We start from the raw sequence: 19,865 nt of genomic DNA, 5'->3' as shown, positions 1-19,865 counted from the left end.
AGAAAAACTTCTCAACAATGGGAACTTGTTCACGTTGGTAAGTGACAGGGTGAAGTTATTATCCTTAAGGTTGTATAATAGCAGAACACATTATATGAATTCATGAGGGAAAATGCTCATTATTTTATCAATGATATATGTAAAGATTTTATATGATAGAAAACAGGTAAAAGGAAATAAGAGATGCCACATTCTAGTCCCATACGTTCAATAAGAGCCACAACAGTATTGAGGTGAGTATCTGATAAGAAAATGTGTTTAAAGCCTTCTGCACTTAGGACATAATTATTGCAAAATAAAATAAATCAAAAAGTCAGAGCCTCAGTAACATCAGCTACATTGCAAATGCTCAGTAGCTACATATGGTTAGTGGCTACCATTTTGAACAGCACCAGTAGTCAGTGTGAAAGAAGGAAAACAAGATATTTTTAACTTTCTAAATATCAGTGATTCTCAAACCTAGATGCATATTGAATCACCCTGGGAGTTTTTTAAAAACCAATGCCTAGGCCTGTGCTTCCAAAATTTTGTTGTGTACATGTAGCACCTGGGGATCTTGTTAAAATGCAGATTCTCATTAGTAGTTATAAGTGTCCCCTGAGAGTCTGAATTTTTAAACACTCCCAGGGAATGCTGATCCATGGACTGCACCCCAGACTCCTTAAATTGGAAACTGAGCACTGGAAATTATCAAAGTTTCTAAGGGATTCTCATTTGCAGCCAGATTGAAGAGCATTGCTTTATAAATATATATTATAATTTTTCACCAAATTTTCAACAGCAGTCTGTTTCTATTTTCCCTTGAAAATAGAAACTCACCTATTTGTGAATCCTAATTCATTTCTGGTAAATTGTAAAGACTGACTGTTCTGCAGTACAAATATTTGGAATGCATTGGTTTGATCGACTCATTGATATTCTTTGTGACTGAGAAACTTATACATAAGATGGTTTTAAAGTGTACCTAGGAATGAACATGTTCTTTAAGTGAGTCTTTCTCTAGTTGGTGCCATATCTCTGCAATCTTGAACCGGGGTTCAAATGTGACTTTCCCTCCTGATTGCATTGTTACTTCTTACTCCCTGTGCAGGACTTCGCTATCTATTTTTCCCCCTGTTGAACTGAAATCAACACTAGTGCTGAATGGATGAATGAGCAGGTAGATAGGCTTGTTTTAATGCAAGCTTCAACTCTGGCAAGGCCTCAAATGTTTGCAGGCAAAGATGGAAAAGAAAGGGAAGAAAACCTCTTGGCTAGGAATTAATGAAAACCTAAGGGCTGAGAAATTTTAGTATCATGTCAAATACACAGACTTGCTTTTAACCCTTCAAAGTCTTAGTAATCTAGAATGAGATCAGATGTGAACCAAAATAATTTTTTTTTTAATTGTCTCCAAGCATACTTTCTAAACTACATAAGGATGGGAAGTATTTGAAATAAAGTACTTGGGGGACTTTCTTTAATCAGGTGGTTCTCAACTCAGGGTGATTTTGCCTCCACCCAAAGATATGTGATATCTATGGAATCATGCTACTGGCATCTGCCAGGGACACTGATAAATACCCTACAATATGTAGAACCATTCCCTATCCCTTTCCCACCATACACACAGCACCAAAATGTCCAGCCCAAAATGTCAATAACACTAAGGCTAAGAAATCCTACTAACTAAACTAGTCCAGACATTGATTTCTATTCAAAAATATTTTTGTGGAGGCAAAAAAGTGCTGTGAATAAGAAAATAATGACTTAGAAACGTGATGAAGAGTTTGAGGTGCTGCAGGGTGAGGATCAGGATAGGAATCTTGGTTTGCCCCTTAAATTATGTGATGCTGGGAAATTCGTTGAGCTTCTTAGAGACTGCTGTGGTTTGGGTGAGTCCCCCAAATGTCCACATGTTAGAGGCTTATTCTCCAGGGTAGCACTCTAGGGAAGTATTGTGGGATATCAGGAGGCAGACCTTATGGGAAGTCACCAGAGGTTCGTAGGTCACTGGGGGTGTATCCTGAAAGAGGATTGTTGGGACCCTCATTTCTTCTTCCTTTCTGCTTCCTGGCTAATGAGGAGAACTTCCTGGCTAATAAGGTCAGTAGTTTGCTCCAATCCTGCTATGATGTGCTGGCCTCACTGGAAGCACCAAGCAAATAGGACCACTCAGTCTTAGATTGGAACTTCCAAAATTGAGTCAGAATAAACTTTTCCTTTTTATAAGTTAATTGCCTCAGGTATAAGTTAATTGTCTCAAGTATTGATTGTAACCTCCAGAACTGTGAGTCAAAATAAACCTTTTCTCTTTATTTGTTAATTGCCTCAGGTATTTTGTTATCAAGACAGAGAAGTAATACACCATTGAAGAGGAATTCAATCAAGGTGACTTGGGTGAATAGGGTCAAGGTGGTATACAATATCAAGGAAAAATCAGGTGAGGCTCTGCTCTCCTCAGCATCTCCTAGGATGGGAAGATGGAAGTCCCACAGCCTGAAGATGCTTATCAGTCTTCAACTCCTAGGAAGCTTGCTCTGACCTGAAAAGCCCTTACTGCACCATGCTCAGGGTTCTCACAGCCCTGGCAGCATAACATGCCACCTGCTCACAGCAGAGAGAGGACCGTGAACAATCTCAGTCAGCTCGGCCTCCCAGGGGGCCCAGAGCTGTGGCTAAAATTAATCCCTCATGTTCAACTCACCTTTCACCTCCCCTCCCCTGCCCTCACCATGGCATTGTATGGAGAGAGCAATCAGAGGCTTTATAAGGAACATTTGTCAGTGCCTGGGTGATAGCTCCGGGCTGATTCTTCTTTTATTTCCTCTCCTGTTCCTTAGTCTTTCTATTTTCAGGTTCAAAGAAAGAAGTTGCTTTTGAGTTCTATCTCCCAGAATTAAGTGATATAAGATTCCAATTGCTATAGAACTATTTCCATTTTGGATCCTTACTGATTCACAAAGAGCCAGTGCTACAAGCCCTGTGCCCAGCTGGGCTCTAAATATTTCACAGTGGGATGTTTCAATAGAGCCACATAAAATCCTATAAATGCCCATGAGAAGATTTGAGGGTTGACCCATTCATTCTGGTGCACGGCTGACACATTCAGCCCTGGCGAGCAAGAACAATTCTCCTCAAAATGAGACAACTTAACTGAATATTTTGTAGAAGCTACTCTATATTTCTCTACCATTTAAACCTTAGCAAGAGATGAGAAGCAAGACAGAACTACTCTTTATAGCTCCAAATGGTGTACTGATATCAAAAAACAATGGCTTAGAAAAAAAGAAGATGCATATTTTTTTTTGCAGAAGGTGTATCAAGATTGTCTATATAAGTTGGTGGCTTTGTACTTTAATGCCTAGATACAGGGACCATTTTTGTATTGTAATTTAAATCAAATGAATTAAACTTTTTCAGATTATTTGAATGGTACTTTAAGTTTAGTTACATAGATCCTTTCAATCAGGAAAGCAGGCAGGAGAGAAAATAAGCCATCCAAGACCCTAAAGGTGAGCACTCCCAGGAGGTCTTAGCGAAATAGAACATAAAACTCAAGAGTTGCACTCAACCTAGCATATGGTTACCACTTTCAAGCAAGGTAACAAAATCGGGAATGACTTCTGGGATGTGTGGATTTCTCCATTGCGCCACGAGAGCACACTGCCATTGTGAGGGGGACAGTCTGGAGTCACTGGGGTTAATAGAACATTTTTTTTTTTCTTAAATGAGAATTTTCAACATCTCACAAAAGTCACTTTTGTGTGGTCACTGGAAATTACCTTTAAAATACGACACCCCCCAAAAAATGAATCTAAGATGTCATAAGAAGAAAGGTGCTTGTTTCTAGCTATGCAGTTTTCTAAACATCCCCCAATATGCAACTAAAGTAATAATAAAAAGTTTTGTGCCTGTTCGGGAATAAAATCTGGTCCTAGGTCTATTCCTCATTTACTATGTAATCTTAGGGAAGGAATAGCATCTCCCTGGGTCTCTGTGTTGAAATGGAGAATGAAAATATAAACTTTGGTCAACTTACAGACCACAGTAGTCAAAGGGAAATAATAAGCTTAAGCACATATGTTATAATTCAAAATGCCACCAGAATGTTTGGTAGTCTTCATAACTAACATTGAGTACTGACTTATGATTATGCAAACGGTGTGACTCTACATCGTGTACAACCAGAAAAATGAAAATTGTACCCCATTTGTGTACAAGGAATCAAAATTTAAAAAAAAAATGTCCAGTATTCTGTTGAGCAGTTCACATGTGCTCATCTCAATTATCTTCACTTTAACTCAGAGAAGAATTCTCATTTCCTCATTTTCCAAACTCAGAATCAGAGGTTCAGGGAGATTCAATAACTTAAGTAAGGTTTGGAACTGGATCACCAAATAAGAAAAAGCACTTAGAGAACTAATGAAATAGACACAAAAATGAGACTCTCAGAAGAAAGAACCTGATATAGTATTACATTTTTATAGTAATCATCAGTGAAGACCATCAGAACTCTTAGAATTCTTTCACTTATTTTATGGCTTAGTTTTGTCTTTTGCCTCCTATGTGGAAAGAGGCACCAAATATTTCAGTGCTTAGGGTATTTCAAGGTCTTAATCCTACTGCCTAGATACAACTGATGAAGCCAAGTTCTCAGGGCACTAGTTGACTTCAAGGCCTACACTTATAACTGCCATACTGTCCCCTGTCCTGAAATAATAACATATGTTATTACTAAATAACAGTTACAATGATAATAACAGTTTTCAGGAGATAGCAATGCCATTAAAGAAAGGTTTATTCTGCTTTGAAAACACACAGGAAGCAACCCATAATTTGGAACTAAAGACACAAAGAAAGAGGTGTATGGCAAGGGTCACTGGTTTTCTTACATATCTGTGGCTTTAAAATGACCCTTAAAAAGCCTTCTCATTGCTGGCAGCAAACTGGTAGATTCTCTATTGGCTCAGGGCAAGTGGTTAACATCAATTTAGAAATCTTTGAAATTCCTAATGGAAACAAAACAAACCCTCCAGCAGCAATTTTAGGGCCAATGATAATATGCATGGAGAGAGAGATTGATTTTTCCTATGAGCAAATGAACAGCTTTTAAGAGCTCGGGCTATTTTGGTTCCTCTCACCTTCCCCCATCAACTCCCCCAGGGTTTAAGCAAGAAGCATTTAAAAATCAAGTCTATTAATGTCCAGTGAATTTGGAAGATGATAAGAATTCACAGTAACTGCTAACACCTCTGGCTTGCTTTAAGTATTCAAAGATAACCTCATGAGGTCAATGAGTGCCTTAGTCTAAGCATTGCTAACAGGCCCCCAGCAAGGACTGAGCTGACAGCTTTTTGGAAACTGAGATGGTAGATGAATGGGGAGGTGGGACATTTTACTCCAATCCCTTGGGGCTCTTGTTCTCCCAATTCTTAAACCACATAGAGGGAGACTCTGTATATTACAGAACAACCCAACAGCACAGACATTTCTGATAGGCTTTTAAGGAAAATTAATGATGATTCAGGCATGAAAACACCATCATGGATTTGCAATTCATTCAAAAGTCTTGCGCTATAAATAGATAATTTTACTTCGAATATTTCTCTCAGGTATGATTATTAGCTAGGTGGCTCTTATATTTCTAGAAATGTGCTTCCAGTTTCTTTGTTGCTGTGCCCATCTCAATGCATAGGAAGTCAGAGGAAAACAGAAATTGAGGGGATTCGGAGTACAGGATAGTGAGGTGGATGAGTGTTAGGTCCACATTGCGAGAAGGGCAACATCCTCAGCTATTTTCTTGCGTCCATCTACCTGGTAACAATGCAATTGTGAAATTAAGGGCCCTTGCACTTTTATGACCCGAGATGAGAGGAAAAACTAAGGGATTATTTGAACGATCCCTTTAAAGAAGGCAACCTTTTCTCCCGTTGTCCTTGATTCAGCCATCTGGCTCTGGGAGTTTGCTGCCGGATGCTCCTTGACTGTAAAATTTAAATGGATGATTAACCCCTCTCTCTCCCACAGCAGCATGCTTGCTATTAAAATGACTTCCAGGACCAATCTGAAAATCAAGGCAGACTGAGTACAAGTGAGAAAAAAACAAATGACAAAGTCAGCCAAATAATGCAATTCTGCCCTGCTTTTTCTCTCACTGTACCCCTAATGTAATGTCCATGCATTCCAGTTTAGTAAACCTTTTGCTATTTCTGCCATCTCTGGTCATCTGTACCTTTATTCATACAAACTCCAGAACTCAAGTTGATTACCTTATAAGGATCCACAATATCTCACAAGAGAGACAGGGTCCCTTTCCTCCAGTGCTATCATTTGTAGTTCCCTGGAAAACCTACAGTAATTGTCTTTGGTATGAACCAGTCAGACAGTATTGGTTAAAGTTAGGGGGAAAAAAATGCAGTGCATAGTTAGTAAGTCTCCAGAAGTTCCCTACACTGATCAAATCCTAAAGAAAGCACTTATCTTCTCAATATAGGAAGCATGAATATGGGCTTCTCTCAGTGTTTCATGAGAAAAATCGCTATTTACAAGTGAGAGTGGGCACGTGAAAGACAGGGTGGCTATTGAGAGCAAAACAGGTACCTGTAGGATAATGTTCATTCACTGGCCAGTTGTCCACCTGAAGGGTGGCATTGCCCCCATTCCTGGTGAAGCGTACCACATGGTATTTGCCATCATTGACCGGGGTCCTCTCCTCTTTGATGGAGATGTCAACTGTGCCAATATTGAAAACAACTCCAATTTTCCCCTGTTCCTGTAATTAAAAAAAAAAAAAAAGGCATAATTATCACTGACCACAAACTTTTCTCCCTTAAAGTTGATCCTCCAACTAGCAATAAACCTGTAGGTGCCCCGAGGGAGCTGTCAGTATGAAGTTAATAATAGTATCCTATATTTCTCCATGGGCTTTCATCCTGAACATAAAAGCCAATGGTATAAAGCCACCCAAATTGCTCTCACAGGCTGCACTGCACAGGTTACCTCATCCATTGCCCTCAATGGATATAAAGGCTGAAACCACAGAACTACCTAACAATGAGGAAGTGACACTGCAAAGTTCATTTCTGTAAGATGGATTAGATCTTTTTTCTAAAAGAAGCTAATACAACATGGGGTTCTAAATCATTTCACGATTCCAATTTGGATTACAAAAGACATATGAGCCTGTCTGCACGTTTTGAGGCAATTGAGGCCAAGGGGAGAGGTATAGAATGGTTCAGAGCCAATGGCAGAGCAATTGGCATTATAGTCCAAATCCCATTGGCATTATAGACCAAATCTGAATGCAATTTTCTACATATCCAAACCACATTTAAAATGGTGTTTTCAGGAAAGGGCAGTGAGACTGAGTCAGGGTTTTCAGAACGAAATGGCTGCCCCTCTTCCCACACCTGGAGCCCTATTCCTCGGGTGAATCCAAAGACAGAGGATTACAGTCAGTGTTGCAGCAGAACATGTCAATGGCTGCAAAAGACTTGCAAGAAGGCAAATTTCAATGAATGTGAGAAGAACGACATTGTAACAATGAAAATGATTATGGAGATGGTGATGGTTGTGGTGATGAGGTCTTTTCCTGAGAAATGCCAGGAAACACCAAACCATAAATAATACTATTAAAACTTCTCCTCTAATAATTGGTTATAACTAAGAATTGGAATTAGTATTCACAATAAAACAAAGTGAAAGTGACCTCACCCATCATATGCATTCAGCTTTTCTCAACCTCTTGGAATGACATTGCAGCATAGTAAAGTGGAGGAAGGACAGGCCAAGAGGGAAGGGAGGTATCTTATTACATTTCTCTAGTTATCTGAGTTACTGGCACTACACTGGGCACTCAAAAATAATAAAATGCAGCAGCAAGTCTGATGTTCTACAAGAATGAATCACAGCATTTGTTCACTAGCTTTCATTATCCTCTATTTATTGAAGAAGTAGAAGAGAAGTTTTAAAAAGAAGCAAATGGGTGTGGTTAAAGAAGTCTAGAAACCATATCAACTACATCCTAGGAAAGATTTCACTGAATTTCAGATTTAGTAATTCATACATTCAATATATAAAGTCAATATTTATTAAGCACCTACTATACTGAAAGTTATTAAATTAAGACTTGTGAAATGGGCACTGGTTTCCATATAGTTTGATAGACTTCACTTATTTTCCCCAAACACAGGTTTTCTCAACTAGCCATTTGTCCTTTAGTATGCAAATACATCTTATACTCAATCAAAAGAATAAACAAGTACCCAAGAGTTTTGATCTTAGAAGAGAGGAATACAGACTGGTCAAGAAAAGATGCCATCCATATTCAGGGATGCAAAGATACAGGGTGGACATCATTATTTCCTTTGTGTCCTGACAGCACAGCACACAACATAAATTGATACCCACATTTCCCACCTGTTGTTCTCTGGAAAAAATGATCCAAACGTCCACTCAAATGGTAACTAAGCATACTTAGGATTTCTTAAATCTCTGTTGGGACCACCATGTCTTCAGTTTTATTTTGTTTCAACTCTACATCTCCATACTAAACAAAGTAGTTCACATTGAAAAGAAATGATGAATGGAAACAGGAACCTGACGGTGGGTTCCCCTTTGTACTATCCATGCCCATAATTAATAATATTATGATCCACTTTATATTTTCCCCTTGATCCTCAAGGAATTTAGAAATGACAATGTGACTTTCCTGTTTTCTCTTAGAGAACTGTCATTTATTTCTGAGGGGGGGTGTGTGTGTGTATTCAGACCCTCTTTCCTAAATAAGCAAGGCTACGATGGCTTGAGTCATAACCTGCCTAGCAGAATAAAAGGACTGGAGGAGGCAAGAAACCACGACTACAGACACCGTTCCCCCTTTGCCCACCCACAAACGTGGGATGTTTATTGCACCCGTGCTCTTCAACGAGAAACCACTACATAAATCCTGGATGCATGAGAGGGACTGCTGGTGATTCAATTTACCTCTGAGTCACTAATTAATCATGGTTGGAGAACAGTTTTAGGGGGAGAAAGGAGACCTTTACACCAGCCTTCTGCAGCTTTTCAGCAATAGCGGTGGCAAAGTACAGCTCTGGCTCAGTGAGTTGGCTGATCAACAAGATATATTCTTGGGCAGATTTTCTGCAAGATCCATAATAGATCCAGGAAAAGAAAAGATCTAATCTCTGCCAGAATAAATATTTGGTCCTTATCTAAGGCACCACACATTTGCCATTGCAATCACTGTTTCAGAGAGATCTTAATCCTGTTAGCATACTGCCAAATTCAGGGTAGACCCTCACCCAGATGTTTCATTTTGCTTCCTGCAGTGGTAAAAGTGGCTGAACTAGACCTCAGATGTGGTCTCTTTATTCGTAGTAATAAGATTTCATTACTGCAACCTCCTTATCATTTGTCATGGGACCACAGTGGCATTATAATCTGTGGCTAACTGCTTTGTTTCAGTTCATTATAAGTCATGGAAGCCTTGTGGCAAATACCCATATAGTTGCCCAGGCTTGAATCCATTGCGTTCAGTTGCCATAAAAATAAACTCTGCTGGTTCATTTTGGCCACAGAAGAGATGATGGTAGGAACGAAAAGCATTTTTATTCCAAGGTTTGGTGTTAGCCCTTATTGGGCGAGATACTTAACTATTCTGAATCCATTTCTTAATTCAGAATAGGGACAAAATACCAGCTTTCTCATCTTCAAAGAGCTTTTTCAAGGATGAAATAATAAGATGAATATGATAGTCCTTCATAAGTAGCAAAACATTATGCAAGTATAAGAAATGGATGAGCTCAGGAGAAGGGACCATCCAACCATTTGACCATTAAGAATGATCCGTGGGGCTGGGGAGATAGCTCAGTTGGTAAAGTGCTTGTCTTGCAAGCACAAGGCTGTGGATTCGATTCCCAGCACCACAAAAAAAAAAAAAAAAAAAAAAAAAAAAAAAAAAGAATGAATGATCTGTGATTACTGAAAAAGTTAATTAGTTCAATAGGATAAACATGGATTTTTAGCATACCACAGGACAGATAACATCTCTGGCTCTCAACATCCTATGGCCTGGGGCAGGTTATTTAACTTGTAATTTCTCTCCTCTAAAAGGATGCACTGAGGAAGGGAGAGGCCAATTGTTACATTAAAAGTTTGTTGTGAGGTTTACAGTGCATGTGCGCTAAGCACCTGCCATGTGACTGTGTATACTTCTGGAACTCAGGAAATGTCCATCTTCTTTCCTCTTATTAGTTAATTAAAGTATTGGCATGAGCTAAGTTTCGATTGTTTTGGCCAACACTGTCATCAAGATATATTGTGAAAATAAATGTCAATTTTAGCAAACAGCCCATCAAAAGGCTCTTTGTGGTGTTGATTCCCTGTCAACTACAATTTGGTAGCTACTCTCTTTCCACAGTCCTTGGTGCCTTTTATAAGCCTTTCTAAGATAAGCAAAGTGGAGCTACAGAAACAGCGTGACTATAAATTTTAATAACTCCACACCCATCACCACTGAAGTTGCTACCAAGGCAATCACTTCAATCTATGTTCTTCCTTGATATTAAAAACAAAGACAAGTGGTAAATCAGAAGACGTTACCAAAGGATCCTCAAGTACATTCAGGAAAGAAACTGAAAGGTACAGAAAACAGCTGTCTTTGGATAGCCAGCAAGTCCTTCGTCCTCTATAATGTCTACTGATGAGCCAACCTGCCTCCTTAGATCATTAAATCATTCCAGCTTCAGCTTTCTGATCCTCCATCAGTCACATTACCATTATTGCACAGGAGGTGACCCGAGAGAACCACCAACACCCGGGTCAGATTTTAGGAGCAGAAATGCACAGTGGTGAGAAAAATCCTCAGGAATAAAGATCTCCCTCAAGGCTACCTCTTCATTTATTCCAGAGTGCCCCCAGGGAAGGCAGAATGCACCATCTGCTATTTCAGAAAATTGCAGCTGACAGGAACAGAACTGAGATTTCAAATGCATGCCAGGGAGATGTGCGATGGAAGCAGTTCTCCATATCGTCACTGCTGGGCTTCCCACAGAATTTGTTAGCTCAGTGCTTGACAATAATACAAGGAAAGCAACATGTAAATGCTGCCTCCTGGGGCCTAGGCTCCGTGAGGCCTTCCATACCCATTTCAAAGTCTGGTTCAGTCTACATCAAGTTACCAGTGGTACTGTCTGCCACATTTATTCTGGTTCTGCCCATTCTGGGCTCATAGTAAGAGAGATCGCTTGGGTTCCCTATGAATGATAGGGCCGAAAGGCCAATGTTGACTAACAGAGTGTCATTTTTGAGCAAGGCATTTAATTGTTACTGTGAGACCTTCCCAAGATCTCTCATTGCTGTGAACCTCTATGCCCAGAAAATTCCCGGTAGAGGCTGGTTTGACAGTCTGGCCACTGTATGAGGATGGCAAGAAACCAACTTGCAATGGACATGGGAGATCTCTAGGAGACAAAGTTTGATTGCTTTATGCCACTGAATGTGAAGGCCGTTTGTTACTATAGCATATCGTGGACTATCTGAATGTTCAGTGAATATTTTTAGTTTTTTGAATTATATTCAGTTTTCTCACAATTACCCTTAGGGAATTTGCACACTAAGAGGCTTAAGACAAGCATCGGAGTCTGTCTGACTCTACAGCTTATGAATTTTTCCACTGAGTTACATTTCTGTTACACTTATTACATGTTGTAGCTGAGTTACAGTCCTGTGCTGCTTAAACAGAAGTATGTTCTAAGGTGATTTATTCATTCTGCATACATCATAGTGTATTTACATTATCTAATACAGCTCGATGTCACTTGGTGATAAAATCTTTTTTCCTTGGTTGATTATTTAATTTTTTTTTAATAACACTTATCATGATACTTCAGTAAAACACATATAAATGTTTATTTTTATTTCCCCTAATGGAATATAAGCTGCATCAAAGTAGGAAGTTTGTCTACTCTGTCTCCCATTTTACCTCTAATACCCAGAACAGGGCCTGGTGCAGTCAATGTTCATTAAGCACTGACTGACCACACAGATGAATGAAGAAACCATGTTCTTGAAAAGTCAAAATCTGCAAATAACTCTCTGTTAAATTATCCACCCTTTTTCTTCATTTTTCTCCTCTTCTTACAACCTCCCTAGTTTCTTCAGTTTCCATGCTCCCAGGGTAACATCTATTTTTTATTTCAGAGATTCAAATATCCTTGTGTGGCCATTACTGATGAGATTTCTCAAAGATAGAACCCTTGTCCCTCTGATCTAAAGCTTGTGAGCTTTTCAACCTCTAAGTTCATCACATCACTTCGCTTTTGGATCTACCTCTTGGACACTGGAATCCCATACAATGCAACAGGCACAATCCTTTGTAGTGCAATTCTTTCTGTTTATGTTCTATTGTTTATATTTTTAAAATTTGTTTTAATTAGTTATATATGACAATAGAATGAACTTTGATACAACATATATAAGGGAGTATCATTTCTCATTCTTCTGGTTATACATGATGTAGAATCCCACCAGTCATATAGTTATATATGTACATGGGTAATAATGTCTGATTCATTCTACTATCTTTCCTACTCCTATACCCCCTCCCTCCCTTCACTCTCCTCCACCCAATCTAAAGTAACACTTTTCTTCCCTAGACCTCCCCCATTGTGAATTAGCATCGGCATATCAGAGAAAACATTTGACTTTTGGTTTTTTGGGATTGACTTATTTCTCTTAGCATGATATTTTCCAGCTCCATGCATTTACTGGCAAATGCCATCATTTCATTCTACTTAAAGGCTGATATGTATAAATGTGGTGTGTGTGTGTGTGTATATATATACACACATCTATCGAAGGGCACCTAGTTGGTTCCATAGTTAGCTACTGTGATTTGAGCTGCTATAAAGACTGATGTGGTACATTGCTGGTGGGGATGCAAATTAGTGCAGCCACTCTGTAAAGCAGTGTGGAGATTCCTTAGAAAACTTGGAATGGACCCACCATTTGACCCAGCAATCCCACTCCTTGGCCTATACCCAAAGGACTTAAAATCAGCGTACTACAGAAATACAGCCACATCAATGTTCATAGCTGCTCAATTCACAATAGCCAGGCTGTGGAACCAACCTAGATGCCCTTCAATTGATGAATGGATAAAGAAACTGTATATATATATATATATATATATATATATATATATACACATATATATATACCATATATATACCACAGTTTATATATATATATATCACATTGTATATATATATATATATATATATATATATATATATACAATCGAATATTATTCAGCTATAAAGAATAATAAAATTATGGCATTTGCAGGCAAATGGATGAAATTGGAGAATATCGTGCTAAGTGAGATAAGCCAAACTCAAAAAACCAAAGGATGAATGATCTCACTGATAAGCAGATGATGACACATAATGAGGGGTGGGAGGGGGGCAAGAATGGAGGAAGGAGGGACTGTATAGAGGGAAAAGAGGGGTGGGAGGGATGGGGGGAAGAAAACAATAACAGAATGAACCAAACATCATTACCCTATGTACACAAATGGTATGATGTTACTCCATGTACAAACAGAAACAACATGTATCCCACTTGTTTACAATAAAAATAAATTTTAAAAATTGATAGAAAAAAGACTGATGTGACTGTATCACTGTAATATGCTGATTTTAAATCCTTTGGGTATAAACTGAGAAGTGGGATATCGGGGTCAAATGGTGGTTGCATTCCAGATTTTCTGAGGAATCTTCATATTGCTTTCCATAAAGGTTGCACCAATTTGCATTCCCACCAGAAATGTATGAGTGTGCCTTTTTCTCCCACACCCTTGCCAACATTTATTGTTTGTATTTTTGATAATTGCCATTCTGACTGGGTGAGATGAAATCTTAGTGTTGACTTGCATTTCTCTAATTGCTAAAGATCTTGAACATTTTTTTCATATATCTCTTGATCAAGTATTCTTCTGTGAAGAGCAATTTCTTCCTTCTGTGAAGATCAATTTATTCTGTGAAGTGTCTGTTCAGTTCCTTAGCCCATTTATTGATTGGCTTATTTGTTTTTTTGGTGTTAAATTTTTTGAGTTCTTCATATAACCTGGAGATTAATGCTCCATCTGAGGTGCATGTGGTAAAGATATCCTCCCATTCTGTAGGATACATTAAAATCCCAATAACATTCTTCATAGAACTAGAAAAAGCAATCATGAAATTCATTTGGAAAAAAAAAATAGAATAGCCAAAGCAATGCTTAGCAAGAAGAGTGAAGCAATAGGCATCACAATACCAGACCTCAAACTATACTGCAGAGCCATAGTAACAAAGTGGCATGGTATTGGCACCAAAACAGACATGTGGAGAATGACACAATATAGAAGATACAGAGATAAACCCACATAAATAGAGTTATCTCATACTAGACAAAGGCACCAAAACATTCACTGGAGCAAATTTTCTGTTTTGGTTTGGATATGAGGTGTCCCCAGAAGTTCACATATGAGACAAGGAAGGTACAGAGGAGAAATGATTGGGTTGTGAAAGTCTTAATCCAATCAGTGATTTAATCCCCCTAATAGAGATTAATCGAGTGGTAACTAAAGTAGTAGGGTATGGCTGGAGGAGGTGGGAATTGGGGCATGGCTTTGGGTATACATTTGTACCTGTTAAATGGAGATTCTCTGCTTCCTGATCTCATGTGAGCTGCTTCCCTCTGCCACACACTCCACCATGATGTCCAGCCTCACCTCAAACCCCAAGGAATAGAGTTGGCCTTCTATGGACTAAGACCTCTGAAACCATGAACCCTCAAATGAACTTTTTCTCCTCTATCATTGTGCTGTTCAGATCATTTAGTCACAGAAGCAAAAAAGCTGACTAAAACAATAGCCTCTTCAATAAATGGCACTGGGAAAATTGGAAATCTGCATGTAACAAAATGAAATTAAACCCCTCTCCCTGACCCTGCAGGAGACTCAACTCAAAGTGGATCTAAGACTTAGACACCAGACCAGAGAACCTGAGCCTAATAGAAGAAAAGTAAGCCCAAATCTTCACCTTGTTGGCTTAGGATCTGACTTCCTTAACGAAACTCCTAAAAGTGCAAGAATCAATTAATCAATAAATCAAGAATTAATCATTTTTGCTCCTTTGTTTAGTATGAGAAAATTGTATTTATTTGGGTTTGTGTCCGTGTTCTCTATTCTGTACCATTGATCTACCTGTCTATTTTGGTACCAATACCATGCCGTTTTTGTTACTATTGTTTTGTAGTATAGTTGAAGTTCTGGTATTGCAATATCCTCTGTTTCATTCTTCCTGCTAAGGATTGTTTTAGCTATTCTGGGTTTCTTATTCTTCCAGATGAATTTCATGATTGCTTGCTCTATTTCTGTAAGGTATGTCATTGGGATTTTAATTGGAATTGCACTGAATCTGTGTAGCACTTTTGGTAGAATGGCCATTTTAACAATATTAATTCTGCCTATCCAAGAACATGGGAGATCTTTCCATCTTCTAAGGTTTTCTTTAATTTCTTTCTTTAGTGTTCTGTAGTTCTTATTGTAGAGGTCTTTCACTTCTTTTGTTAGATTGTTTCCCAAGTATTTTATTTTATTTTTTTTTTTTGAGACTATTGTGAATGGGGTAGTTTTCCTAACTTCTCTTTCTGAGGATTCATCACTTATGTATAAAAATGCATTAGATTTATGAGCATTGATCTTATATCCTGCTACTTTACTGAATTCACTTATGAGTTCTAAAAGTTTTCCGGTGGAATTTCCCAGTTCCTCTAAAATATATAATCATGTCATCAACAAATAGGGATAGTTTGAGTTCTTCTTTTCCTATTCGTATCCCTTTAATTTCTTTGGTCTGTCTAATTGCTCTGGCTAGAGTTTCAAGGACAGTATTGGATAGAAGTGGTGAAAGAGGGCATCCCTGCCTTGTTCAAGATTTTAGGGGGAATGCTTTCAGTTTATCACCATTTGGAATGATATTGGCCATGGGTTTAGCATAGATGGCCTTTACAATGTTAAGAAATGTCCCCATTATCCCTGTTTTTTCTAGTGTTTTGAGCATGAAGGGGTGCTGTGTGATTCTTGACCTTAATTCTGTTGATATGGTGAATTACATTTATTGATTTCCAGATGTTGAACCAACCTTGCATCCCTGGGATAAAACCCACTTGATCGTGGTGCACTATCTTTTTAATATATTTTTGTATGCGATTTACTAAAATTTTGTTGAGAATTTTTGCATCGATGTTCATTAAGGATATTGGTCTGAAATTTTCTTTCCTCAATGTGTCTCTGTCTGGTTCAGGTATCAGGGTGATATTGGCTTCAGAGAATGAGTTTGGAAGGGTTCCCTCCTCTTCTATTTCATGGAATACTTATACTACAAAGCAATAGTAACAAAAATGGCATGGTATTGGTGCCAAAATAGACAGGTAGATCAATGGTACAGAATAGAGGGACATGGACACAAACCCAAATAAATACAATTTTCTCATACTAGACAAAGGTGCCAAAAATATGCAATGGAGAAAAGATAGCCTCTTCAACAAATGGTGCTGGGAAAACTGGAAATCCATATGCAGCAGAATGAAACTAAATACCTATCTCTCACCCTTCACAAAACTCAACTCGAAATGGATCAAGGACCTTGGAATCAGACCAGAGACCCTGCATCTTATAGAAGAAAAAGTAGGTCCAAATCTTCAACATGTTGCTTAGGATCAGACTTCCTTAACAGGACTCCCATAGCACAAGAAATAAAAGCAAGAATCAATAACTGGGATAGATTCAAACTAAAAAGCTTTCTCTTAGCAAAGGAAACTATCAGCAATGTGAAGAGAGAGCCTACAGAGTGGGAGAAAATCTTTGCCACTCATACTTCAGATAGAGCACTAATTTCCAGAATATATAAAGAACTCAAAAAACTCTACACCAAGAATAGAAATAATACAATCAACAAATGGGCTAAGGAAATGAACAGACACTTCACAGAAGAAGATCTATAAGCAATCAACAGATATATGAAAAATATTCAACATCTCTAGTAATAAGAGAAATGCAAATCAAAATTACCCTAAGATTCCATCTCACTCCAATTAGAATGGCGATTATCAAGAATACAAGCAGCAAAAGGTGTTGGCAAGGATTTGGGGAAAAAGGTACACTCATACATTCCTGGTGGGGTTGCAAATTAGTGCGGCCACTCTGGAAAGCAGTGTGGAGATTCCTTAGAAAACTTGGAATGGAACCACCATTTGTCCCAGCTATCCCATTCCTTGGCCTATACCCAAAGGATTTAAAATCAGCATACTACAGTGATGCAGCCACATCAATGTTCATAGCTGCTCAATTCACAATAGCCAGATTGTGGAACCAACCTAGATGTCCTTCAATTGATGAATGGATAAAGAAACTGTGATATATATATATATAATGGAATATTACTCAGTCATGAAGAATAATAAAATTATGGTACTTGCAGGCAAATGGATGAAATTGGAGAATATCATGCTAAGTGAGATAAGCCAATCTCAAAAAACCAGAGGATGAATGATCTCCCTCATAAGCGGATGATGATACATAATGGGGGGTGGGAGGGAGGCAAGATTGGAGGAAGGAGGGACTGTACAGAGGGAAAAGAGGGGTGGGAGGGATGGAGGGGAGGAAAAAATAACAGAATGAATCAAACACCATTACCCTATGTAAATGTATGATTACACAAATGGTATGCCTCTACTTCATGTACAAACAGAGAAACAAGATGTACTTCATTTGTTTACAATAAAAAAATAGATAAATTTTAAAAAAAGAATTAATAAATGGGATGAATTCAAACTAAAAATCTTCTTCTCTGCAAAGGAAATAATCAATCATGTGAAGATATAATCTTATAGAACCACCTTGTATAGGCAGTTCATTGTTGAGTGAAATGTCATGCAGTATATGACTTTATTTCTATAACAAGGTGTATACATCATAACATATACCTTATGTCTTCTTAACCCAGCCATCCTGTCTAACCAACCTAATTGTGGGTCTTTGAAATGTAGCAATCCTAACAGGTCCTCAATTAATGTTTGTTAAATTAATGACAAATGAATAAATTGATAATGAATTTGAATATGTGGTCGTGAATAAAAAAAGAAATTGAGAGTCTTCACCACAGGAGTGTAAATAAGATTTGAATAGGGTAGACTAAAATAGATAATTGGTAATATGTTCAGATATTTTGCAATAAATCTTAGGCAAAGCATATTGTCTCATTATACTTTATAAGTGCAATCTGCAAAATGCGAAGCAATGAGATATAACTTCCTTGATTCATCAGACAGTTTTGATTAGGGAAGGATCTTATTGAAGTCCTTTGAGACAAATGCTCCATAACTTGTAGAGCACAGTTTGGGTTCTTTCGAGCTTATTAACTATCTTTCAGTGCAGATCACTAGTTTATCCTCTCTGTGTTAGAATCTCCTCATTCTACACCCAGGACAATTATTAGTTAATAAGTACTGAGTACACACATTGTGTGTGAGCACCATGCACTACTAAAGGATCAAAGGAATGTAAGAAACCAGGTCTCTTCTTCCAGAAGTCTCAGACTGAGATGCCCTTCAGGACCCACCCAGCTATTCAGATGCCAGCTATAAAGCATAGAAATGGCTTGATCTGAACTTTCATTATCACCTTCTGACAATGACCTGGTCCCTTTCTCTTGAGAAGTTCAAGTGTGGCTGTGGAAGGAAGGTCAGGGAAGAAGAAAACATCCACTCTGGGTTCTAGAAGGTTTGGGGATTTATAATTAGGAGACCTGGGACCAGGTCAGGCTCCACATCTTTTGGGTCCATGTGGTCTTGAGCAGATTTCTTAACTATCTGAGTCCCAAGCTATCTGTGGGAAAAATAGTTCAAAGACAACAATGATCATAATACCCAAATAACATGACACTTATTAAGGGAAATTAATAAGTGATACATACTCTGAGAAATAAATGAGAAGAGCAAAGTGTGGAGTGTTCTACAAAAAGGGATGTAATGATGATGTTAACGGTGAGGGTGGAAGTGGCCATAATGCTGGAGATGGTCGGGTGAGGAACACTAATACTGCTGAAGGATGAGTCAGAGGCACTTACACATTCCCTCGGATACTGTTCTATTTGGAATGACTTGCTCTCATTCAAGATCATCCACTCCAGAATCTGTACAGATTGTCCCTAGAAACCTCATGTCAAATGGCTTAGAAATTAATTTCGTTTTCCTAAATCTGTGCAGGTCTCAATGACCTCTGCACCCACCCTGCAAAGTTACAATCACCTCTCCTCTTGGCTGCAGAAGCGCTTCACCTAGTGTTTTGCTGATGCCTGGATGCACGAGGTCAATCAATTAAAGCGGATTAGATCCACAGTCTGAAATACTAACAGAGGGCTGAGAGAGATAAGACTGATAAATAGCTCAAGACAGCTCCATCTCTAACACTAAGCAAATATAAAACAGGGGAGAGAGCAAGTAGAGATGACAGCTTAGGACAGCAGGAACCCTGACCTGAAGAGGGGGAAATCACGGAAGGATGAGGCAGCTGATGGGAGTGACTAAGACGCAAGTCAAAGCTGCGGTTCCGACGGTCACCTCACGAACTGGCACCCTGAGTCTTCATGTCCTTCAAATCGCTCGACATCTACTTTGCATCCACAGACCTCGGTGTCACACTGGCTGATTTAGTAGTTAAGTTTGACGAAAGGCAAAAATTGAAGCTCATTTTTGTAGGAGCCTCGGTGTTGTGCCAAGACCGGAAGCTGTCTCCTGGCAGAATTCAGGTGACAGCTGGGAGGGCAGTGCTCACT

At 38.6% G+C, this 19,865-nt stretch overlaps 1 protein-coding gene across 13 annotated transcripts in view; it reads right to left on the bottom strand.

Moving 5' to 3' along the window:
- The window catches only part of Nrxn3 (neurexin 3), a 1,546,128-nt gene that overhangs the window by 168,130 nt on the left and 1,358,133 nt on the right, over positions 1-19,865 (bottom strand). For all 13 annotated transcript variants that reach the window (XR_007107214.1, XR_007107215.1, XR_007107216.1 and 10 more), the window contains one exon: positions 6,583-6,754. Coding sequence is in view for 10 of the 13 variants with exons in the window: in XM_047541186.1 (XP_047397142.1) it covers positions 6,583-6,754 (172 nt within the window). In the remaining 3 variants the exon portion in view is untranslated. The remainder of the gene's footprint in view (positions 1-6,582; positions 6,755-19,865) is intronic.

The sequence above is a fragment of the Sciurus carolinensis genome, chromosome 2 (assembly GCF_902686445.1).
Source record: "Sciurus carolinensis chromosome 2, mSciCar1.2, whole genome shotgun sequence".
Classification (NCBI taxonomy): Eukaryota; Metazoa; Chordata; class Mammalia; order Rodentia; family Sciuridae; genus Sciurus; species Sciurus carolinensis.
The sequence above is the reverse complement of the archived record's forward strand: the minus strand, read 5'-3'. Positions and strand labels throughout refer to the sequence as shown.